Consider the following 25331-nt stretch of genomic DNA (forward strand, 5'->3'; position numbering starts at 1 on the left):
TACCATGACACCCAGGTTTCGTTGCACCTCCCCTTTTCCTAATCTGCCACCATTCAGATAATATTCTGCCTTCGTGTTTTTGCCCCCAAAGTGGATAACCTCACATTTATCTACATTATACTGCAACTGCCATGTATTTGCCCATACACCTAACCTGTCCAAGTCACTCTGCAGCCTCTTAGCGTCCTCCTCACAGCTCACACTGCCACCCAGTTTAGTGTCATCTGCAAACTTGGAGATATTACACTCAATTCCTTCATCCAAATCATTAATGTATATTTTAATAGCTGGGGTCCCAGCACTGGGCCCTGCGGCACCCCACTAGTCACTGTCTGCCATTCTGAAAAGGACCCATTTATCCCGACTCTCTGCTTACTGTCTGCCAACCAGTTCTCTATCCACGTCACTACATTATCCCCAATACCATGTGCTTCACTTTTGCACACCAATCTCTTGTGTGGGACCTTGTCAAAAGCCTTTTGAAAGTCCAAATACACCACATCCACTGGTTCTCACTTGTCCACTCTACTAGTTACATCCTCAAAAAATTCCAGAAGATTTGTCAAGCATGATTTCCCTTTCATAAATCCATACTGACTTGGACCAATCCTGTCACTGCTTTCCAAATGTGCTGTTATTTCATCTTTAATAATTGATTCCAACATTTTCCCCACTACTGATGTCAGGCTAACCGGTCTATAATTACCTGTTTCCTCTCCCTCTTTTTTAAAACGTGGTGTTACATTAGCTACTCTCCAGTCCATAGGAATTGATCCCGAGTCGATAGACTGTTGGAAAATGATCACCAATGCATCCACTATTTCTAGGGCCACTTCCCTAAGTACTCTGGGATGCAGACTATCAGGCCCCGGGGATTTATCAGCCTTCAATCCCATCAATTTCCCTAACACAATTTTCTGACTAATAAGTATTTCCTTCAGTTCCTCCTTCTCACTAGATCCTCAGTCCCCTAGTCGTTCCGGAAGGTTATTTGTGTCTTCCTTAGTGAAGACAGAACCAAAATTTGTTCAATTGGTCTGCCATTTCTTTGTTCCCCATTATAAATTCACCTGATTCTGACTGCAAGGGACCTACGTTCGTCTTCACTAATCTTTTTCTCTTCACATATCTATAGAAGTTTTTGCAGTCAGTTTTTATGTTTCCGGCAAGCTTACTCTCATACTCTATTTTCACCCTCCTAATTAAACCCTTTGTCCTCCTCTGCTGAATTCTAAATTTCTCCCACTCCTCAGGTTTGCTGCTTTTTCTGGCCAATTTATATGCATCTTCCTTGGATTTAACACTATCCTTAATTTCCCTTGTTAGCCACGGTTGAGTCACCTTCCCCATTTTATTTTTACTCCAGACAGGGATGTACAATTGTTGAAGTTCATCCATGTGATCTTTAAATGTTTGCCATTGCCTATCCACCATCAACCCTTTAAGTATCATTTGCCAGTCTATTCCATCCAATTCACATCTCATATCATCGAAGTTGCCTTTCCTTAAGTTCAGGACCCTAGTCTCTGAATTAACTGTGTCACTCTCCATCTTAATAAAGAATACTACCATATTATGGTCACTCTTCCCCAAGGGGCCACGCACAACAAGATTGCTAATTAGTCCTTTCTCATTACACATCATCCAGTCTAGGATGGCCAGCCCTCTAGTTGGTTCCTTGACATATTGGTCCAGAAAACCATCCCTAATACACTCCAGGAAATCCTCCTCCACCGTATTGTTGCCAGCTTGGTTAGCCCAATCTATATGTAGATTAAAGTCGCCCATGATAACTGCTGTACCTTTATTGCATGTTGTCCCCAACCTCACTACTACTGTTTGGTGGTCTGTACACAACTCCCACTAGCGTTTTCTGCCCTTTGGTATTCCGCAGCTCCACCCATACAGATTCCACGTCATCCAAGCAAGACATAGTTTCGAGAAAGCCACCAATCTGCTTTGCTCAAACAAGCTGCTGGTACATTATGGCCCATGTAAATGTTTAGTTTTGGCCTGTGACGCATTGTCATATGGAATTGGTTACGTGTTACAACAAGCCAATGAGTCGGGGAAACTTCAACCTGTCGCGTATGCATCAAAAAGTGTGTCTAAAGCAGAAAGAGCCTACAGTATGGTAGAAAAAGAAGCTTTAGTGTGCATATACGGTGTTAAAAAGATGCATCAATACCTGTTTGGTCTGAGGTTTGAATTCGAGACCGATCACAAGCCGTTCATTTTGTTGTTTTCCGAGAGCAAAGATATCAATACCAACGCTTCATTCCGCATCCAAAGTTCGGCGCTGACATTATCTGCCTATGATTATGTCATTCACCACAGATCTGGCACAGGGAATTGTGTCGCTGCTTTGAGCCAGTTGCTGTTACCCACACCGGAGGTGGAAACACCACAACCGGTAGATTTAATGTTAATCATGGATGCTTATGAGAGTGAAGGCACCCCTGGTCACGGCTCAACAAGTTAAGACCTGGACCAGCCAAGACTCGATATTATCGGTGGTAAAGGGTTGCATTCTCAAAGGGTATTGGTCTGACATACCTAAGCAAATGTGCGAGGAAGCCAAACCGTACATTCGTCGCAAGGACGAACTGTCTATTCAAGCAGATTGCATATTGTGGGGCAATCGAGTTGTAATGCCTAAGAAAGAGAGAGAGAAGTTTGTGCGTGAGTTACACAGCACACATCCTGGTATAGTGATGATGAAGGCCACCGCCAGGTCCCACATATAATGGCCAGGAATTGATTGTGACCTGAAAGCATGTGTGCATCAGTGCAACACCTGCATGCAGCTCAGCAAAGCACCAGCGGAATCGCTGCTGTGATCGTGGCCATCCAAACCTTGGTCCAGGATCTACGTAGATTTTGCAGGTCCCTGCTTGGGCAAGATGTTTTTAGTGGTGGTGGATGCTTATTCAAAGTGGATAGAATGCATAATCATGACATCCAGTACGTCCACGGCAACCATAGAGAATCTCAATGTCATGTTCGCAACACATGGTCTACCTGACATAGGGGTGAGCGATAATGGGTTGTGCTTCACCAGTCAGGAGTTTCAGGAGTTTGTAAAACTTAACGGCATAAAACATGCAAGGTCAGCACGGTTCAAGCCTGCGTCCAACGGGCAAGCAGAACGTGCAGTACAAATTATCAAGCAAAGCAAGGGTCACTGCAGACCCGCTTGTCTTGCATACTGCTGAGTTACAGGACAAGACCCCACACACTCACAGGGAACTCGCCTGCTAAATTCATGATGAAAAGAGGTTTTAAGACCAAGTTATCTCTTGTACACCTGGATTTAAGTAATCATGTTGAATGCAGAAGACAGAGTCAACAAGGGTACCACGATCGCGCAACTGTGTCACGCGAGATTTCTGTTAATGATCCTGTATATGTGTTGAATTATGGTCAGGGTCCCAAATGGATCGCTGGTATGGTCATGGTCAAGGAGGGCAACAGAGTATTTGTTATTAAGCTCAAGAATGGGCAAACTTGCAGAAATACATGGATCAAACAAAGCTGAGGCACAGACGAGCCAGAGCAGTCGGACGAAGAAACCGTCGACGACCAACCAACCTACCAGCATCCTTCAGTGGACTCAAGGGTCATCAGTGAACCAGGAATTTCCATCATGGACTTGTTCAGTAAAAATGGACTTGCAATTCCTGACATGGCCACTGCCACCCCCAACAAGTCAGCCATCCAGCCACTAGCCACAACAGACCCCGCACATTCATCCAAGGCTGGAATCGAACTGAGACGGTCAACGCAGGAGCGTAAAGCACCGGACCGTCTCAACCTGTGAAAGACTGTGATAAGATCTGAGAAGAGTATCGTCATGTATGTACATGCTGTTAGTAGCCACCAGATGGTGTCATTTTTGGAGGCCACTGAGCAGCATGCACATGGTGATGCTCTGGTATAAAAGGCCAGCCATTTTGTGAGTCAGGCACTTTGGGCCTGAATAAAGTAGAAGTAAGGTTGTCCGTTGCTTAGTTAAACAGTACTCACAGTTTGAATCTTATAACAGCCTTATCCTTCAAGAGTTTACAGGGAAAAGCGATCATACCTACACCTGTCCTAGGCATAGTGCGTTCGAAGGCTGTGCTTCTGAAAAGAGGTGCTCACAGAGATATGTCAGCTGATAATGGCAGATCTACAGCCTACCAGCGGCAACAGGACTGCACTGCCCGTCAAGGTGAAGGTGACTGCGGCACTTGCCTTCTATGCCTCTGGCTCCTTTCAAGCATCAACAGGGGACATATGCTCCATCTCGCAGTACGCTACTCATCGCTGCATTCGCCAGGTGACGACTGTACTGTACGCACACAGAATGGGCTTTATAAAGTTCTCAATGACCAAGGAGGGACGGTTGTAGGTTTTGCACAAATTGCTGGCTTCCCCAAGGTTCAGGCTGCCACTGATTGTACACACATCGCCCTGCGCGCACCTTTAGAGGATCCAGAGGTTTACCGAAATTGAAAAGGATTCCACTCCCTGAACGTACAGATCCGTCTGCGACCATACTCAGCGCATCATGGCAGTAAATGCCCAATTTCCAGGGAGCATCCATGATACTTTCATCTTGCGTGAGAGCAGTGTCTCATACCTGTTCGAGCGTCAGTCACAAGGCCAGAGCTGGATGCTGGGGGATAAAGGTTACGGCTTCGCTACCTGGCTCATGACGACCCCCTCCCCCACCCCCCCACAACTCTCAGACACAAGCCGAGCATCGCTATAATGACAGCCATATAGCCACACACAACATTGTCGAAAAGACAATGGAGTGCTCAAGCAGCGCTTCCGATCCCTGGACCACTCTGGAGGCTCCCTGCAATACTCCCTTCAGCAGATCTCTGAGTTCATTGTAGTGTGCTGCATGCTACACAACTTAGCCATCATGAGGGGACAGGATTTGCCACTGGGGACTGCAGGACCACCTCAGGAGAGAAGGGAGGAGGAGGATGGTGGGGGGGGGGGGGGGGGGGAGGAGAACCACTAGGAGGACCATTAGAAGCTTGATGATGAACCCATGCCACCATCACCACCACAGGGGAGGCCTTGTGGCGCTTTCGCCACTGCAAAAGCCTTACATCAGCAGATCATAATTCATCGCTTTGCTTGAACAGTGAACGGCACGTTTCACCGTTGCCTGCCCACTCTATCCCACCATGTTGACTATTCCCTCTCTTATTTGCAAATGAGACACTACACAGGAATGGTTAAGGTGAACAAAAGAATTTATTAAATATACAGTAACTTCAATAAGTTTTATTAAACATTGTAAACATAATTTGGAAACTGGAATAAAATTTATTAAACATTGTGAACATTTATAACTTAACAGAATTAAGAAACTTGTAAAACTTTTCTAAAATAATGAAATTGCAACAAAACAACGAAAGGACAACCCCTGCACTAAACGTCTTTTACCTGCGGCCCCCTCCACCGCCCCCCCCGCCCCGACACTCGTGTCATGACCGTACCCAAGCAACGTGCAGCAACGTGGCCAGAGTGCTGCTGTAAAAGGGAGATAGACAATGGAGACGCTATGCGTGGATCCCCTGGAGAAGCTCGGGGTATGGAAGGCCTGGTTTCTGAGTGGCAAGACGCTTGCTCGGCCTCACCACACACAGGTGATGAGGTCTGGGTGCTGTGACACTGGGGACTGCAGTGCCAAAGATCGAGATCATCAATTGCGCAATGCCATTGACAGCCTTGGTGTTCTCGCGCGTCGCAGCAACAATCTGCGACATGCCATCCCTCATGTCCACGGATAGTGCCGCAATGCTTGCGGGAAAAGCATCCAAGACCTCCAGAAGCTGTCGGCTGGGCTGGATGCTCTCCCTGGACAGTCCTACTATTACCAGGTGTGCATCTGCCTGTCTGTCAGCAGACTGGCTTTGCCAACTCACCCTCTGGAGAGACGGCATACAGGATTCAACCCTGGGAGTGCGTGGCTGCACGCCACTTGGATCCGGGGCCTCGGATTGGCCAAAGCCCGAGAATGTCTCTTCTTGGTTAGAGCTATTGGCCGCAGCTAAAAGAGATGTCGATTGCATCGGCCCCCACCCCCCACCCCCCCAGAGTAGCTTCATGAATTTCCTCTTCCCGTGGAGGTTCCTCGTCCTCGGTGTCTTCGTCATCCCCCTCCTGCACCCCCACATGGGCTGAGATGGAGGCTTCCATTGGTGGATGTGGCACCTCCTCATCTGGAAATAGGGAACAACAGACGAGTGGTTAGCAGCAGGGGAGGGGACAGGGTGACATGAGGAAGGTCACATAACAGGCTCATTTGAAGGACCAGCTCTACTGCATTATATGTAGCCCACAGACTCTGCATCACATTGCCCCAACCCTAACCCATAGATACCACATCACATTGCCCCAACCCAACCTGGGGATTTTGCAGGACTTAGCTTCAGTTTCAAACAGGAGATTAGTACCCCCACGGGTAGTTGACCTCCCTGAGGCACCAATCAGAGCTGCCATGCGCTCCTTCAGATCCGTTAACGGCAGTGTCTAGGATGGACCACCGACTGTGCGCCTCTGCTCCCGGCGGTTGTGCGACAACTTTCCCTGAAAAGATGACAATTTGAATGGTTACCAGAGGATCCTTCTGCTCTTGTGGCACACAAAGATAGCCATCAAAGCACTTATACTATATTGTGTGCTAATGACCCTGGTATTTGCAGGTGGTTCATGAGGAAGACATCGAAGTGCAGAAACATCTTTTAAGATGTCAAAAAGCAGTCTTACTAATGTGTAATGATCATTCATGGCAAATAAGGTGCAACATTAATCCTACCTATACCAACATGTGTCAGATTTGCAATTTAAGTAATGAACGAGTGCATGAATAAAAATATTACTTACTCTGACAACCCTGCAATGGTCATTGAACTTTTTCCGATACTGCTTATGGTCCCTCTTGATATTATCGACTGAGGAAACCTCCTCGGTCACGCTGGTCCACAAACGCCTTCGCACAGCTGGAAGGGGTTTACCGGCACCCCTCCTATTAAAATCCCCCATCTGCTTTGCACAGCTACGATGAGGACCTCGTTTGCCTCATAACTGAACTTTTGGGCTCTCTGCCTGCTGAAGTCCCCTTCCATCGTGCCTGCTTGGTCTGTGAAAAACAGCTGATTCAGACCTGGAAGTACTGCGCATGCACGGGCGCACCCGGACAGCTGACCAGAATCGCAGGAAGAAGAAAAAAATCGGGGGTGGGGGGGGGGGGGAAAAGAAATGTGGAAAAATAATTCACGCATGCACAGAAGGTCTGTTTTTTCTTTTTTTTAAAAATCGATCGCAAATTTTGGCTCCAGTGCACAAGGCTGAATTTAGCGCTATCGCTGGTCACCGTTTGGCGAATTTTGCGAGCTCCAGCGATGGCGCTACCCTGACACTAAAAAAAATACTGCTACGATTATCGCCCAAAAATGGGCGAAATCGCTAAAATCTGAATTTCTAGCCCATTATCTGTTATCATCAGTATTACATTTTTGGGTCTTTCCAACTATCTTATCCTAGATTATTTCAACTCTTATAAGTCAAATCACTCCTAATTCACCACACCTTTAAGAGTGTCTATCCTTATCTTGAAATCTAAGCAAGTTTTCAGTAACATGCACAGGAAAACGAATAGTACATCCTGTTTTCAATTGCTTTTCATTCCTGGTTTTCAAAGATGTAGAGCAACACATCAAACCTTACCAAACCAATTAATTTTGATAAACGTGAACAAGCAATTAAGTAAAAGTCATACAATATAGTTACATATCTACATCTTTCTATCCAACACCTTGGGCTCAATTTTCCCCAATTATCTGCGCCATTTTTTTGACGTACACCGTTTTTTTTTTGGAGTACGTTAAAAGCTCCGTTTTCGCAAAGTTTCTGCATCAGCGTAATTCACTTAGGTACGATTTTTTAGGCTACGATTTTCTTTACCTCATTGGGGGCGTAACTTGCCATCTGCACCATTTCTAGTTATTTATGCAAGTTTGGCCAACTACGATTTTTCTTAAGACGGCGTATGTGTCTGCTCTGAAAAACCTTCTGGCAGTTAACAAAATCAGCGCAGGTAAGAGAATCAGCCCAGAAGATCCAGTTCCACGGCCGGGACAGCAACAGCAGAGAGGGGGAGAGAGTGGGTAATTATAACCTCCTATAATTCTGTTGTTCTGACTTTAATCCCTTGATTTGTCTACAGATTCCTCTTTTATTTACGGGTCCTGTAGTACAACTCCATTACTGTAACAATTTCCTTTTTGTCTTTAATCTCTAATGAATCAAATTCACTTTAATCTGGGGCATTTAGTCTAGTCTGGCCACCCTTTCAGCCTGGGCTAGGAGTGGCACCGGCTCTGGGGGGGGAGGGAGGCCCATCGGCCTGGGCGAGGAACGGCACTGGCTCCAGGGGCTGGGGGGGGAGGGAGGCCTTTCGGTCTGGGCTAGGAACAGCATGGGCTACGGGGGAGGGAAGGCTTTCGGCCCAGGCTAGGAGCGGCACTGGCTCCGGCGAGGGAAGAGGGAGACCTTTCAGCCTGGGCTAGGAGCAGCACTGGCTCCGGGGAAGGGGGGGGTGGGGGAGAAGGGGGACGCCTTTCACCCTGGCTAGGAGCGGCAGTGGCTCGGCGGCGGGGGGGGGTGGGGCCTTTCGGCCTGGGCTAGGAGCGGCTCCGGGGAGGGGGGGGGGGGGGGGGTGGGTGGAAGAAGAGGGAGACCTTTCAGGTTGGGTTAGGAGCGGCTCTGGGGGCAGCGAGACCTTTCGACCTCGGCTAGGAGCAGCACCGGGCATCGGCTTGGCGGGGGAGTGGGGGTCCTTTCCAATTCAGTTTACAGGATAGACTTTTGGCACAAAGACTCTAATATTTTCATGTTGGTAAGCTGCTGCTTTAAATAGCTGCAATGTGCAAGGTGCTTATGCAGGTTTCTGTGAGCTGGCCAGAATGTCTTGTATGTTTCACTTTCCAGTCTCAGCCCGCAGTGTGACCCTCGTTATCCTGGCAAACCGATCTTTTTGGCGCACATTTGGCCCAAAGAGCTTAAGGACAATATGCGCCGGGCCAAATTCACAAGTTAATATGGGGAAATTTTCAACTTTTTTTTTGTCGTAGTCGGGCCCCCAAAAAATGGGCGCAACTCTTCAAATGCTCCAAAAAACGGCATTGGGGAAAATTGAGCCGCTTGAGTGGACAAAATTATAAAAGATTATGGCCTAGAAATATGTCTCGGGCGGTGGCGCAAAATGGGCGATGTCGGATCGGCCACCCACTATACACAGCGCCTAATATTCAGTTCCATTGCAGTCAGGGAATGAAATATCAGGCGCTGCGTATAACTCTCAACAGTTTCTTGGAAATGCAAACTGATTTTTTTTTCTCTTTTAGGAGTTTCAAACTGATCTTTTTTTCTAGACTAACTCCCTAATTCAGAAAAAATCCAAGAAAAGTGTTACCCAGATTCGAATATCTGACTAGGTAAGATTAAAAAGGAAATGTCATGCATAAACTGAACCAATCTCACAGCATTGTTAAAGCTTGAATTATCTCTCTCTCCAGCCTGTAACTGAACAAAAACTTGCAACACTGTGCTGCCGTAAGCTTGATACTGACATCTGAACTGCAGGTGTTTTAAACCATTGAGACTAGAATTAGAGGAACAACTACCAGACCAACTCTAGACAAAATACCTCTTTTTTGCAAATTAACCTGTACCACAGTTACTGATTTCTATTAAGCACATCTTTGTTCTGTATATAACAATGTCTGGAATTTGTTTAGAAGAAATTGAAGACTGAATTAAATGGTGCTATAGTGGGCCTTTGCATATGGAAATGTACCTTGCACGAGTCATGAAGAGGCAAAATTGGAGGAAAAGGTTTATCATGTGCACACACAAATGTATATAATAATTATTTTCAGACTATTCAGAAATTAGTCTAATGTATATATTTATCAGATTCTTTAATCAGTTTGAATCAGGTTCTTAAGTTGAAACAGATGTAGAAATCTAAAATGCAAGTTACAGAAAAAGATTTAGAAAGTGATGCTTCCAAAATGGTTTAATTTATAAAGACAAAATATATCAACGCTATATTTATTTTTAACAAAATGAAAAATCTTAATCTTTAATCTACTGTGGAAGTACAATCTTCTCTTAATTCAGTAAGTTATAAATTACATCAAATCAATCTAGCCGTGGAAGCTCCTAAAATATCTGCTGTTAGCTACCATATACTCTCAACTTATAAAATGATGCAGTTTTACATAAACACGGTACAAGACAACATTACCTGTTTCAACTACTTCCACTGTGGATTCATTAGCATCTTCATTACTTTTGTTCAACAAATGATTTAAAGTTCCACATAATTCAAGTATTTCTAATTCCAGCATAAACTTAGCTTTAAAATCTATGGAAAAAAAAGTTAATTTGAATGACATTTAAAAGCAATTCTCAATCATAAGTCAGTTGATTTTTCCCAATTGATAAAGGATAGAACTATTGTTTGTTCTCTGTGATATGCTAATCTGGGAGTACAACATTTTGCCAGATGCAAATTTTACACGAAAGTTTTTTTTCGACCATCTAAAATGCCTGGCTTCTTAAAAAAAAAGGTGCCACATGATACTTCCACCAACACACTTCTCTTTCAGCCATCAAGAAAAAGTAGCTCAGCAGCTCTGAATGTTCACTATGACTTGCGATTTGTGGAAACAGGAACAGTTGCATCAGGTTTTGCTGCCTCCTTGATATTTCAGTGTTCATTTCTACCAAGCCAAACTTAAAAACAGGTGACACTTCATTGATCAGATAAATCAATCTTTTTTTGCCAGTTTCTCTCTCCCAATTTTCTCCCTTCTTCTCCAGAACATGTTGACCTCTGGGATGGCATTACAAAGCTTCAGGGTGCCTTGCAGTACCTTGCTCAAGTGACCATTGTTTTTGGTTGAGATTTGACAGAGAGCACCAGCAGGCTACTCGACTGCAAGGGAAATCATGACTAAGCCCAATCTTGTCCTCAAGCAACATCCACACACTCATAACCACCAGCAAGGGTCAGATTGCAGATCAGGAGCAGGAAACGTGGACAATTTTCCTCTTCATAACCCAGGTGCGTTAAGACCATTTAAGGTAGCCTTATTGCTATGGAGCTGAATCAGCAGTATTTAATTAAGGGGAGGGAGCAGAGGGTCCGACAGCAGGCGGTATGATTTTTGTGGGTCCACGCTGAGCACTCTTGCTTCACCTGGCCCCATAAAAACTGTTAAAAGAACCTACCTGTAGGGTTTGAGCGGCCTCCAGGAGTTCCCTTTAAGAACCCCTGGTTCAGCTGTCCAAGGTTGAGTTCCACTGGACGGAGTTTGTGCAGGGCACACACCTCCTAGTGAATCACGAAAATTGCATAGGGGTCAAATGTGCGTTATAAACCCTTTGCTTAAATCAATGAGACTCCCATCTTTTGTGTGTTGAAGCGCTTGGACCACTATTTCCCGGCCTGCTTCAAAATCGAGAAGGCCTTGACATTGGTGGGATTGGGGCGGTAAGTACTGCACAATGATTTTGGTCTCGCTATTGCCAGCGCTCGCTGAAAAACGAGGCATTAACAAGACCAAAATTGACTCTCACATAACTTACCATTGTTTACAAACGCTTTATGTGAATCAATACCCGTTACATCTTCCACTTTCAGCGGTAAAAGAGCTTTCATTTCTGGAAGTGGTGAGGTGCCTTTAATCCAACTTAAATCCACTGTATTGCCGATATTCAGTTCAACAGGCAGCATCAAAGACTGTCAAAAAAGATACACTGTTATATTTAATTTATTAATATTTTCCTTTCATTATTTATCATCCTCTTCAATGCCTCATACACCACAGGCCATTCCTCTATCTCTTATTTTCCATTACATTCAGCGGTCAGAAATATTTAGCAATTAAAAAAAAATTGTTCATAGGCTAGGCCAGCATTTATTGCCCCTCCCTAATTGCCCTTGAGAAGGTGGTGATGAGCCGCCTTCTTGAACCGCTGCAGTCCATGTGGTGAAGGTACTCCCACAGTACTGTTAGGGAGGGAATTCTAGGATTTTGACCTAGCGACAGTGAAGGAACAGCGATATAGTTCCAAGTCAGGATGGTGTGTGACTTGGCAGGGAACTTGGAGGTGGTGGTGTTCCCATGCGCTTGCTGCCCTTGTCCTTCTAGGTGGTAGTAGTCGCGGGTTTAGGAGGTGCTGTCAAAGAAGCCTTGGCGAGTTGCTGCAGTAATTCAGAATAATAAACTTAAATGGACTATATGCTGAACAATTTCTTCCACAGTAATAACCAATAGATTTAACTGTAATGGAAGATTTTTTTTTAAGTTCATACTTTAATATTGCTGTAATATAGTAGAGCTATAAAGAAGTGATCTAATACCAAGCTATGATATTCTCCTGCAACAAATAAAATAAATATGAATATCACCACTGTTCAAATCATGTGGTACAATTCCACATCTGTTCACATGTTTTAATCCAAGCAGCCTGTCACCCATTGCCGATGACCACAATAGTAATTCTGATTTTAAAAAAAGGCCCCAAAGTAGTAAATAATGGTAACTAATATGCACTTTATTTATATATATAAAAATAACCCAGTGGGTAGGTTGATATCTCCAATCAAACAACCAGTTTATTTTTGCAAATTCTACTTGTGGGAGGATGGAGGGGTTTCCTTCTCCATGTATTAGTGTCATTAATGTAGAATAAAACATCGCAAGGATCTTCCCAGAGGCATAAAGAAAAAAGTGAACACCAAGCCAAAGAAGGAGAAATTAGTAGAGATGACCAAAAGTTTGCTCGAAGAGATGGGTTTTAGGTGGAGTGGGTGGGGGGGGGGGGTCTTAAAGGGGGAAGGGGAGGTGAAGAGGTTTGGATTAGCCAATTCCAGAGTGTGGAGCCTAGAGGGGCTAAGGCAAGACTGCCAATGGTGGAGCAAAATAGAAGGGGATTCACAAGAAGCCAGAATCTGAGGAACAGAGAATTCGGGAAGTGTATTTATAGGGCTGGGGGAGATTAGTGATACGGTGTTCAAAACTAAATATGATGATTTCAGTCTGTTAACTATTTAGCTGGAGGAAATTGTGCCTCATCCAAGACTGGATGTTGGACAAGCTGCCTGACAACACCGAGGTACACATGTCGTCAGCACACATGTGGAGGGTGACTCCACATCTGCAGATGATGTCACCAAGGGGGCAGCATGTAGATGATGAAGAGGAGGGAGCCAAGGATGAAGAGACCGAGTGTAATGTAGCCAAGTTTGCTGATGATACAAAGATGAGTAGGAAAGCAAATTGTGAGGACACAAAAAATCTGCAAAGGGATATAGATAGGCTAAGTGAGTGGGCAAAAATTTGGCAGATGGAATATAATGTGGGAAAATGTGAGGTTATCCACTTTGGCAGAAATAATAGAAAAGCAAATTATAATTTAAATGGAGAAAAATTGCAAAGTGCTGCAGTATAGAAAGACGTGGGGGTCCCTGTGCATGAAACACAAAAAGTTAGATGCAGATACAGCAAGTAATCAGGAAGTCAAATGGAATGTTGGCCTTTATTGCAAGAGAGTATAAAAGCAGAGAAGTCCTGCGACAACCGTACAGGGTATTGGTGCGGCCACATCTGGAGTACTGCGTACAGTTTTGGTCTCCGTATTTAAGGAAGAATATACTTGCATTGGAGGCTGTTCAGAGAAGGTTCACTAGGTTGATTCCGGAGATGAGGGGGTTGAATTATGAGGATAGGTTGAGTAGATTGGGCCTATACTCATTGGAGTTCAGAAGAATGAGAGGTGATCTTATTGAAACATATAAGATAATGAGGGGGCTCGACAAGGTGGATGTAGAGAGGATATTTCCACTCATAGGGAAAACTAAAACTAGGGACATTATCTTAGAATAAGGGGCCACCTTTAAAACTGAGATGAGGAGAAATTTCTTCTCTGAGCATTGTAAATCTATGGAGTTCTCGGCCCCAGAGCTGTGGAGGCTGGGTCATTGAATATATTTAAGACGGAGATAGACAGGTTTTTGAGCAATAAGGGAGTAAAGGGTTATGGGGATTGGTCAGGGAACATAAAAACTGACTGCAAAAGCTTCTATAGATATGTGAAGAGAAAAAGATTAGTGAAGACAAACATAGGTCCTTTGCAGTCAGTCAGGTGAATTTATAATGGGAAACAAAGAAATGGCGGACCAGTTAAACAAATACTTTGGTTCTGTCTTCATGAAGGAAGACACAAATAACCTTCCGGAAATACTAGAGGGCCGAGGGTCGAGTGAGGAGGAGGGGGGAACGGAAGGAAATCCTTATTAGGCGGAAAATTGTGTTTGGAAAATTGATGGGATTGAAGGCCGATAAAGCCCCGGCGCCTGATAGTCTGCATCCCAGGGTACTTAAGGAAGTGGCCCTAGAAATAGTGGATGCATTGGTGATCATTTTCCAACAGTTTATCGACTCTGGATCAGTTCCTATGGACTGGAGGGTAGCTAATGTAACGCCACTTTTTAAGAAAGGAGGGAGAGAGAAAGCGGGTAATTATAGACCGGTTAAGCCTGACATCAGTAGTGGGGAAAATGTTGGAATCAATTATTAAAGATGAAATAGCAGCGCATCAAAAGCAGTGACAGGATCGGACCGAGTCAGCATGGATTTGTGAAAGGGAAATCATGCTTGACAAATCTTCTAGAATTTTTTGAGGATGTAACTGGTAGAGTGGACAAGGGAGAACCAGTGGATGTGGTGTATTTGGACTTTCAAAAGGCTTTTGACAAGGTCCCACACAAGAGATTGGTGTGCAAAATTAAAGCACATGGTATTGGGGGTAATGTAGTGACGTGGATAGAGAACTGGTTGGCAGACAGGAAGCACAGTGTCGGGATAAACGGGTCCTTTTCAGAATGGCAGGCAGTGACCAGTGGAGTGCCGCAGGGCTCACTGCGGGGACCCCAGCTATTTACAATATATATCAATGATTTAGATGAAGGAATTGAGTGTAATATCTCCAAGTTTGCAGATGACACTAAGCTAGGTGACGGTGTGAGCTGTGAGGAGGATGCTAAGAGGCTGCAGGGTGATTTGGACAGGTTAGGTGAGTGGGCAAACGACTGGCAGATGCAGTATAATGTGGATAAATGTGAGGTTATTCACTTTGGGGGCAAAAACACGAAGACAGAATATTATCTGAATGACGGCAGATTAGGAAAAGGGAAGGTGCAACGAGACCTGGGTGTCATGGTACATCAGTCATTGAAAGTTGGCATGCAGGTACAGCAGGGGGTGAAGACGGCAAATGGTATGTTGGCCTTCATAGCAAGGGGTTTTGAGTACAGGAGCAGGGAGGTCTTACTGCAGTTGTACAAGGCCTTAGTGAGGCCTCACCTGGAATATTGTGTTCAGTTTTGGTCTCCTAATCTGAGGAAGGACGTTCTTGCTATTGAGGGCGTGCAGCGAAGGTTCACCAGACTGATTCCCGGGATGACAGGACTGACATATGAGGAGAGACTGGATCGACTGGGACTGTATTCACTGGAGTTTAGAAGGATGAGAGGGGATCTCATAGAAACATATAAAATTCTGACGGGACTGGACAGGTTAGATGCAGGAAGAATGTTCCCAACGTTGGGGAAGTCCAGAACCAGGGGACATAGTCTAAGGATAAGGGGTAAGCCATTTAAGACTGAGATGAGGAGCAACTTCTTCACTCAGAGAGTTGTCAACCTGTGGAATTCCCTACCGCAGAAAGTTGTTCATGCCAGTTCATTGTATATATTCAAGAGGGAGTTAGATATGGCCCTTATGGCTAAAGGGATCAAGGGGTATGGAGAGAAAGCAGGAAAGGAGTACTGAGGTGAATGATCAGCCATGATCTTATTGAATGGTGGTGCAGGCTCGAAGGGCCGAATGGCTTACTCCTGCACCTATTTTCTATGTTTCTATGTAAGTGGAGCTGAGTCCATGATCAGATCATCCATGATCTTATTGAATGGCGGAGCAGGCTCAAGGGGCCAAATGGCCTACTCCTGCTCCTATTTCTTATGTTCTTAGGAAGAGCCCAGAGGTAATTGGGGCAGAATGAGAAGACTGCCGGAGATTCTCTGGTTACAAGCAGATAATTAAGACTGGAACCAAGTGAGTTTAGTCCAAGTGAGCTGCACAAAGGAGAGGCGTTGGAGGAGGAAAGTGTGGTCAACTGTGTCAAAGGCTGCTAAGAGATTGAGGTGGATGTGGAGGGATAATGCACCACGGTCACAGCCACAGAGGATGTCATCTATAAATTTGGTTAGTGCTGTGGGGTTGGCGGGGCAGAAACCTGTTTGGAGAGATTCAAACACGGAGGCGATTGAAAGATGGGCACGGAGTTGGGAGACGATAACACGTTCAAGGCCTTCAGCATAGTGTTGACAAAAAAATGGTTGTATATATCATAAGGAGCAGCTTTTTCAAGATAATAATGCTTCTCAAGGTTGGGATAATATTAATAACTGTTCGTGTCATTTGCAATGTTTATCACATTAATTCAGTCACAAGTTATTACATAGCATATACAGCATAAAAACAGCCATTTGCTCAATCAGTCCATGCCGGCATTAATGCTCCAATCGAGCCTCCTCCCATTCTTCCTCATCTAACTCTATCAGCATAACCCTCTGTTCGCTTCGCCCTCATATGCTTGTCTAGCCTCCTCTTAAATGCATCTATACTATTATTACCGTTGAAATGTAGACAAGACAGTCCTTCTGTGTAATTGGTAAAGTAAAAACATAGAAGTTTAAAGCACAGAAGGAGGCCAGACAGTTCATTGGGTCTGTGCTATTCTTGGTTAATTGTACTACGCTGCTCTCGTCCAATAGCCCTATATCTTCCTCTGCTTCAAAATGTATCCACTTTTCTTTTCAAAGATCCAAAGGTCTCTGCTTCAACTACTCCCTTCAGCAAAGCAGTCCATGCTCCAACTCTGAAAAGTTATAGTGCGATCTCCCCAGGTTCAGCAGCTCCAAGGCTGTATGAAATCGTGGAGCCTGCTATTTCGTATGGAACTGCTCTCATACGATCCCTGTTGTTGTTGTCACCCAAGCAGCCTGGAAGGGAGGATGTTGCACCAAGAGGCTTTTTTCTCCTCTCTCCCTGCTTTAAATATGTGGACCAAGCAACTATCATCATCATCATAGGCGGTCCCTTGTATCAAGGATGACTTGCTTTCATGCCAAAAAGGGATGAGTTCGCAGATGTTTCAATGAAGGACCTAATATTCCAGGTCCCGAACTGCATATTGAAGGGTGGAAGATGCTTGTGCGTGGATTTTTAAAAAAAACGTGCAGAGGCCGTTGCACACCAGCCACCACACGGGCTTGACAGAGCTAAGTCTTGGTCCAGTGGCAAGGATTAACCAAGACAACTGGTGACCAGCTCTGCTGCACCGACCCAAGTGCGCACACATATTGCAGTGTGGGCTGGCCCATGCTGCTCTTGGGCCCACGCCTCTTCTGGGCTCCGTAACTCACGTTGCTCTACAACCTCTTGCCACTCCTTCGCCCCGACCTTGCCACTCCTTCGCCCCGCCTGCTGTACTTTCCATCGCTCCAATCAGCGATCTGGACCTTTGTGACGTCCAATCCAGTCGCCCTCTATGCAGCCGTCACCCTCCTGAACCGGCTCACGCTGTATCTTGAAGTGGTACGCTTCACGCTTTGAAGGCCCCGACTTGCTGATGGTCCTTGCAGGTCGTGGCCGCCGTGCTGAATGCCAGGGCGGGCCCCATGCTGCTCCTTTGAAGGCCCTGACCTGCTGAAGGTTCTTGCAGGTCGGGGCTGCCACGCCGAATGCCGGGTCGGCAACTATGGGACCTTGTTGTAGGAGTTACACCTGGAACTGGAAATATATAGGCTGCTCAGAAAAAACAAGCGTGGAGATACATCAGCATTATTGACCTACAATAAGAAATATACTTATAATAACAGCAAAAGATAAAAATGCAAGTAGCTATGGAGAATGTTACAGTGCATACAAGAGAATTAAACAGGAACCCATCTAAAATCCTCTTTCAATACAGCCAAATGGATCTTTTAACCTGGTCAGCAGTCCTTTAATCTAACATTTTTAGCAGTAACTGCTCTCAGAATTAGAGTCTCAAACCACTGTATTAAGAGTCTCAAACATCATTACAGAATTGTTCCAAAATGTGATTCTGCACTAGGAAAAATCATAAAACATACTTCCCCTTTGTCAGAGGGTCATGTGCGAATGTTTTCACAAATACTTTTCCTATTTTAAAAAAAAGGGTAAATTTATCAGTGTGCAGCAATTACCTTTCCCTGGGTAAATCAGAGAAAAAGAATACCTCGAGGAAAGTTATTTTCGATTATCACTATCTGATCTTCTATCTCCGCTGTCTGGAGTCTGTGGCACAGTTTGATGTTGTGCATGGTCTCATTCCAAGCCTGGGAGTGCAGATTACTGAGGGTGTGGGCGGGAAACTGTAGGAAGTCACCATAGTAGGGGCAGAGTGGAACATGGGAGAGGAATGCAGAGTTTTAAAATTAAAACCACTGAACCTCAGGGCAACTCGGAGTTTAACAGTGTGGGGTCGCAGCAAACTTCACAACAACAAAACTTTTATTTATAATACAGCCTTCAACATCCTAAGGCGCTTCACAGAAGTATTATGAGATAAAAAATTTGACACCGAATCACAGAAGTAGAAATTAACGCAGGTGACCAAAAGCTTGATCAAAGTGGTAGGTTTTAAGGAGCATCTTGAAGGAGGAAAGAGAGGTAGAGCAGAGGTTTAGGCAGAGAGTTCCAAAGCTTGGAGCCTAAGCAGCAGAAGGCACAGCCACCAATTATAATCAGGGACGCTCAAGAGGGCAGAATTATAGGAGCACAGATATCTCCGGGGTGGGGGGGGGGGGGGGTGTTGTGGGGCTGGAGGAGATTCATTATCATCATAGGCAGTCCCTCAAACGAAGACGAGTTCACAGGTGTTTCAATGAAGGACCTAATATTCCAGTCCTGAACTCCAATTGAGGGGGTGGAAGATGCCTGTATGAGAATATTTTTAACGTGTGGTGACCATTGCACATCAGCCATCACACGGGCCTTTATCCAGTGGCAGGGGAATTACAGTCTCTGTCACAGGTGGGACAGACAGTCGTTGAAGGAAAGGGTAGGTAGGACTGGTTTGCCGCACGCTCCTAGCTTCTGCATGTTCTCGGCGATGAGACTCAAGATGCTCAGCGCCCTCCCAGATTCACTTCCTCCACTTAGAGTGATCTTTGGCCAGGGATTCCCAGGTGTCGGTGAGGATGTTGCATTTTATCAAGGAGGCTTTGAGGGTGTCCTTGAAACATTTCTTCTGCCCACCTTGGGCTCGCTTGCCGTGTAGGAGTTCCGAGTAGAGCGCTTGCTTTGGGAGACTTGTGTTAGGCATGCGATCAACGTGGCCCGCCCAACGGAGCTGGTCGAGTGTGATCTGTGCTTCGATGCTGGGGGTGTTGGCCTGGTCAAGGACGTCCACATTGGTGCGTCTGTCCTCCCAGGGGATTTGCAGGATCTTGCGGCGACATCGTTCGTGGTATTTCTCCAGCAATTTGAGGTGTCTGATGTATATGGTCCACGTCTCTGAGCCATATAGGAGGGCAGGTATCACTACAGCCCTGTAGACCATAACTTAGTGGCAGATTTGAGGTCCTGATCTTCGAACATTCTTTTCCTCAGGCGGCCGAAGGCGGTGTTGAATCTCGTCATCGGTGTCTGCCCTTGTTGATAATAGGCTCCTGAGGTATGGAAAGTGATCCATGTTGTCCAGGGCTGCACCGTGGATCTTAATGACTCGGGGGACAGTGTTGTGTGGCGGGAACTAAAACAACAGAACCAGTGGGAACCTGTTCAACCTTCGTCGTCTCCAGGACAGATCCAAGACCGTCCCAACCTCTGTCGTCGAGTTACAGTACACTGGCGACGCCTGCGTCTGCGCACATACAGAGGCTGAACTCCAAGTCATAGTTAACATTTTCACCGATGCGTACGAAAGCATGGGCCTTACACTAAACATCTGTAAGACAAAGGTCCTCCACCAACCTGTCCCCGTCTCACAACTGGAGGAGATTACAGAGATAGGGAGGGGCGAGGCCATGGTGGAATTTGAAAATAAGGATGAGAATTTTGAAATCGAGGCATGCTTAACCGGAAGCCAATGTAGGTCAGCGAGCACAAGGATGATGGATGAGCGGGACTTTTTGCAAGTTCGGACACGGGCAGCCGATTTTAGGATCACCTCGAGTTTATGTAGGGTAGAATGTATGAGGCCAGTCAGGAGTGCGTTGGAAGAGTCAAATCTAGAGGTAACAAAAGCATGGATCAGGGCTTCAGCAACGGAAGAGCTGAGGCAAGGGCGGAGACAGGCGATGTTACGGAGGTGGAAATAGGCGGTCTTAGTTATACTGCGGATGTGGTCGAAAGCTCATTTCAGGGTCAAATATGACACCAAGGTCATATTGTGGAGTTTGTGGCGGGGACGAAAAACAATGGATTTGGTCTTCCCAATATTCAATTGGAGAAAATTTCTGCTCATCCAGAACTGGATGTCGGACAAGCAGTCTGACAATTTAGAGACCGTGGATGTAAAGTCCTGTCCCCTCAGTACAAATTCACACGAGGCATATAGTGAAGTCAAGGTCACTCTGGACCTGCACCTTTATTTCACAGCTCTGGAATGCTGCACTTGCCTGAGACCTGTCCTTATATACCTGTCTCTTGCAAGTGCACCCCTGGAGGTAAAGTATGCTGGTGGTTACAGGTCATATCTTATTACAGTCATGTATAGCATGTTAGGATACAGTTATATATAATAATGTAAAGATACATGACATCACCATCCCCCAAGGTCTTATTGTCTTTATAGGTTCAATCTCTCAGGTGGTCTACACTCTCACATAGAGCGTCTAAGTTGTTGTTCAGTTGTTTGCCTTGGTGTCTGTTTTTCTTTGGGTGTGGTTGCTGGTATCTCGCCTGGGCTGTCTGTTTCGATTGGTGTGATTGCTGTTGACTCGCCTGGGCTGTCTGTTGGGATTGCCCTTTCCTCAGGTTGTTCCCTCTGTCTGTCCACCAGGTGTGGTGAGAGTTCCACATTGTAGTCTGCCTCTGGTTCCACAGTGTTGTTGGTAAATCTGCTTTTGACTTGGTCTACATGCCTCCGGCAGGTTTTGCCATTGTCCATTTGTACTACCAGTAGCCTGTTTCCTTCCTTGCCCGTTACTGTCCCTGCAAGCCATTTGGGACCCCTGCCATAGTTTAGTACAAACACTTTGTCCCCTATCTCATTCCATCTCCCCCTCAAATTTCTGTCATGGTACTCAGTCAGCTTACGGCGCTTTGCCTCAACGATTTCGTGCATGTCTGGGAGGATTAATGAGAACCTTGTTTTTAAAGTCCTTTTCATCAACAGTTGCGCGGGGGGGATCCCAGTCAGTGAGTGCGAACGAGATCTGTATGCCAGCAGCAGTCGCGACAGGCGACCCTGCAGCGTGGGACCTTGGATTTTAAGCATGCCTTGTTTAATGATTTGCACTGCTCTCTCCGCCTGGCCGTTGGAGGCCGGCTTGAACGGTGCCGTCTTGACGTGATTTATGCTGTGGTCAATTATATAGGGCCCAAGTTTCCACATGATTTGCACCTGATTTTTAGGAGCAACTGGTGGAGAACGGACTATCTTAGAAATCGCAATTCTCCACATTTTTTTTCCTGCAGTTCTAGTCAGGTAAAACAGAATTTTTTCTTCAAAAGGGGGCGTGTCCGGCCACTGACGCCCGATTTCAAAGTTTCCACAGTGAAAACGTACTCCAAACTAACTTAGAATGGAGCAAGTGAAGATTTTTGTAGAACTGAAAAAACCTGTTGTACACATTAAAAAATCAGGCGCAGGTTACAAATTAGGCGTCCAGAACGAGGTGGGGGGGAGGGGGGGGGGAGGGAAGTCATTAAATTCTACAATAAATCCTTATTTATACTTCTACAAATATTATACAAATAAATCCAACCTGAATAAACATTTATAAGCAAAGAAAAGATTAAATAAACCATCTTCCTACCTGTGTGAAAGTGCTTCAGTCAGCTCAGCAATGTGGCGTCATTTCCGCGAACGGGAGGGAGGGAGGGGCAGGCAGGCAGGCAGTAAGCAGGCAGCAAGCAGCCTTCCACTTGAGGTGGAAGCCTTACAGTCAGCTCAGCGATGTGGCGTCGTTCCCGCGAACGGGAGGGAGGGAGGGGCAGGCAGTAAGCAGGAAGCCTCAGTGCTGATGGCAATGTGCTTTTATTAATAAATGTTCAAAAATTAAACAGCCACAAAGAACTACAAAAATGGCCGAGTGCCAATGTTTCCTTCACACTGCGCGTGCGTGAACGCTCCAACGCGCAGCGTTGCCGGCAGGAAAAAAACTAATTTAAATAGTACCCGTCCCCTCCCATTTACAAAATCGGCGCGAGTGTAGGCTCCGTCCCCTTGGGCGCCGCGCCAAACAGACAAGGAGCTGCAGGGTGCTCCAGAATCGTGCGTTTTTTTTCCGGCGCCGTTTTAGGCGTGAAAACGGGCGGCCAGCGCGGAGGGGCGCCCGTTTTTTATCGTGTGGAAACTTGGGCCCAAAGTCTTGGAATTCTGCGCTGGTGAAGCACGGACCACTGTCACTGACGTGACCAATATGTCAAAGAGATTCCGTGCGTTGCAAACATGATTGCGAGGCTCTCCACAGTGGTGGAGGTTGTGCTCGAGTTTAAAATGGTGCATTCGATCCACTTTGAAAATGCATCCACAACTACGAGGAACATTTTGCCCATGAATGGGCCCACATAGTCTACGTGCACCCGTGACCACGGTTTGGTAGGCCAGGGCCAGGGGCTCAGTGGAGCCTCCCTGGGGACATTGCTGAGTTGGGCACAAATGGTGCACCTTCGGACGCAGAGCTCCAAGTCCGTGTCAATACCAGGCCACCAGACTTGGGATCTGGCTATGGCCTTCATGAGAACGATCCCCGGGTGCTCGCGGTGGAGCTCCCGGACAAATGCCTCTCTGCCTCGCAGAGGCATGACTACTCGGCTGCCCCACATCAGGCAGCCTGCTTGTAGTGATAGCTCATGCATCCGCCTGTGAAAGGGTTTTAATTCCTCGGGGCAGGCATCGCGAGCCTCTGCCCAGTCACCGGTTAGGACACATCTTTTTACGAAGGATAACGTGGGGTCGCTGGCCGTCCAGGCTCTGATTTGGCGAGCCGTCATGGGCGAACCTGTGGACTCAAAGGCATTGATTGCCATGACTATCTCACAGTCCTGTTCGTCAGACCCTTCCGTGGTCGCCGGGGTAGCCTGCTGAGCGCGTCGGCACAGTTGTCTGTGCCTTATGGTATAGTCGTAGGACGCCAGCATGAGTGCCCATCGTTGAATTCGTGTCGAGGCGTTGCCGTTTATTGCCTTGCTCTCGGATAGGAGGGACGTGAGGGGCTTGTGGTCGGTTTCTAACGCGAACTTCGCCCCGAAAAGGTATTGGTACATCTTTTTGACACCGTACACGCACGCGAGCGCCTCCTTCTCTACCATTCTGTACCCGCGCTCCGCCCGCGAAAGTGACCTGGAGGCATAAGCTATGGGTTGTAATTTACCCGCACTATTGACATGTTGCAAAACGCACCCGACCCCATACGCTGACGCATCGCATGTGAGAACTAGCTTTTTACCTGGGTCAAAGAAAGTCAAAACACAGTTGGAACACAGAAGGTTGCTTGCCTTATTGAAGGCGCGTTCCTGGGCGACCCCCCAAAACCAATCGCACCCCTTCCTGGGTAGCACGTGGAGAGGCTCCAGCAGCGTGCTTAAGTTCTGCATAAAGTTCCCAAAGTAAATGAGTAGCCCGAGAAAGGCGCGCAGTTCTGAGACAATCCGGGACCTGGGTGCCAGGCGAATTGCTTCTGTTTTGGACTCTGTTGGGCGGATTCCATCAGCGGCAATCCTTCTGCCCAAAAATTCAACCTCGGGCGCAAGAAACAGGCACTTGGATTTCTTGACTCGTAGGCCGACCCGATCCAACCGCTTTAGTACTTCCTCCAAATTACGGAGATGGGAGTCGGTGTCCCTGCCAGTGATAAGTATGTCGCCTTGAAATACAACCGTCCCCGGGATGGACTTGAGCAGACTCTCCATGTTGCGCTGGAATATGGCAGTTGCCGACCTGATGCCGAATGGGCATCGATTGTACATGAAAAGGCCTCGATGTGTGTTGATGGTGGTGAGTAGCTTGGATTCTTCGGTCAATTCTTGCGTCATATACACAGATGTGAGGTCTAATTTTGAGAAAAGTTTACCTCCAGCCAATGTGGCAAATAAGTCCTCCGCTCTGGGCAGCGGGTACTGGCCCTGTAGGGAGACTCTGTTTATGGTAGATTTGTAGTCCCCACAGATTCGTACGGATCTATTAGGCTTCATGACTGGAACGATGGGACTTGCCCAGTCGCTAAATTGCACAGGTGATATAATGCCTTCCCGCAGAAGCCTGTCTAGTTAGTGTTCAATCTTTTCCCTCATCACATAGGGTACAGCTCTGATCTTGTGATGGACCGGTCTAGTATCCTGTGTGATGTAGATTTTGACTTTGGCCCCTTTGAAAGTGCCCACACCTGGCTGAAAGAGATGTTCAAATTGCTTTATAACTGTTGAGCAGGAGTTCCGTTCCTCTAATGACATGGTATGAACATCATCCCATTTCCAGTTTAGTTTTACTAGCCAGCTTCTCCTCAGCAGTGCTGGGGGGTCTCCGGGGACAATCCACAGGGGAAGTTGGTTCACTGTCCCTTTGTGTGTGACAGAGAGCATGGCGCTGCCGAGGACTGGTACAATTTCTTTGGTATAGGTCTTTAGTTTGGTGTCGACCCTTGTGAGTTTTGGTCTGTCTCTTTTATGCGGCCACAGTTGTTCAAATTGTTGAGCGCTCATGAGAGATTGACTCACTCCCGTATCCAGCTCCATGTTGACAGATATCCCGGTGAGTAGGACCCTCATTATTATAAGAGGCGTCCTGTTGTAGGAGCAGCGGCCATTGATCGTGTTGACCCGCTGTACATCGGTGTCCCGGGTACTGTCCCCACCATCTTCTGGTCCGCTTTCCGACCCATCCGATTCGTATACCAGCCGAGCTGCCGTTTATTTGCACATGCGGGCCAAATGCCCTGTATATTCACAATTTCTGCAAACAGCCTGCTGAAATCGACATCCCCTTGACAAGTG

The 25331-nt window shown here is 46.3% G+C and overlaps 1 protein-coding gene across 8 annotated transcripts in view; it reads right to left on the bottom strand.

The window, feature by feature from the left end:
• The window catches only part of LOC139269036 (protein shortage in chiasmata 1 ortholog), a 259103-nt gene that overhangs the window by 147672 nt on the left and 86100 nt on the right, over positions 1 to 25331 (bottom strand). For all 8 annotated transcript variants that reach the window (XM_070888055.1, XM_070888020.1, XM_070888030.1 and 5 more), the window contains 2 exons: positions 11665 to 11818; positions 10319 to 10438 (listed from right to left, as the gene is read on the bottom strand). In XM_070888055.1, the coding sequence (XP_070744156.1) occupies positions 10319 to 10438; positions 11665 to 11818 (274 nt within the window). The remainder of the gene's footprint in view (positions 1 to 10318; positions 10439 to 11664; positions 11819 to 25331) is intronic.

The sequence above is a fragment of the Pristiophorus japonicus genome, chromosome 1 (assembly GCF_044704955.1).
Source record: "Pristiophorus japonicus isolate sPriJap1 chromosome 1, sPriJap1.hap1, whole genome shotgun sequence".
Lineage (NCBI taxonomy): Eukaryota > Metazoa > Chordata > Chondrichthyes > Pristiophoridae > Pristiophorus > Pristiophorus japonicus.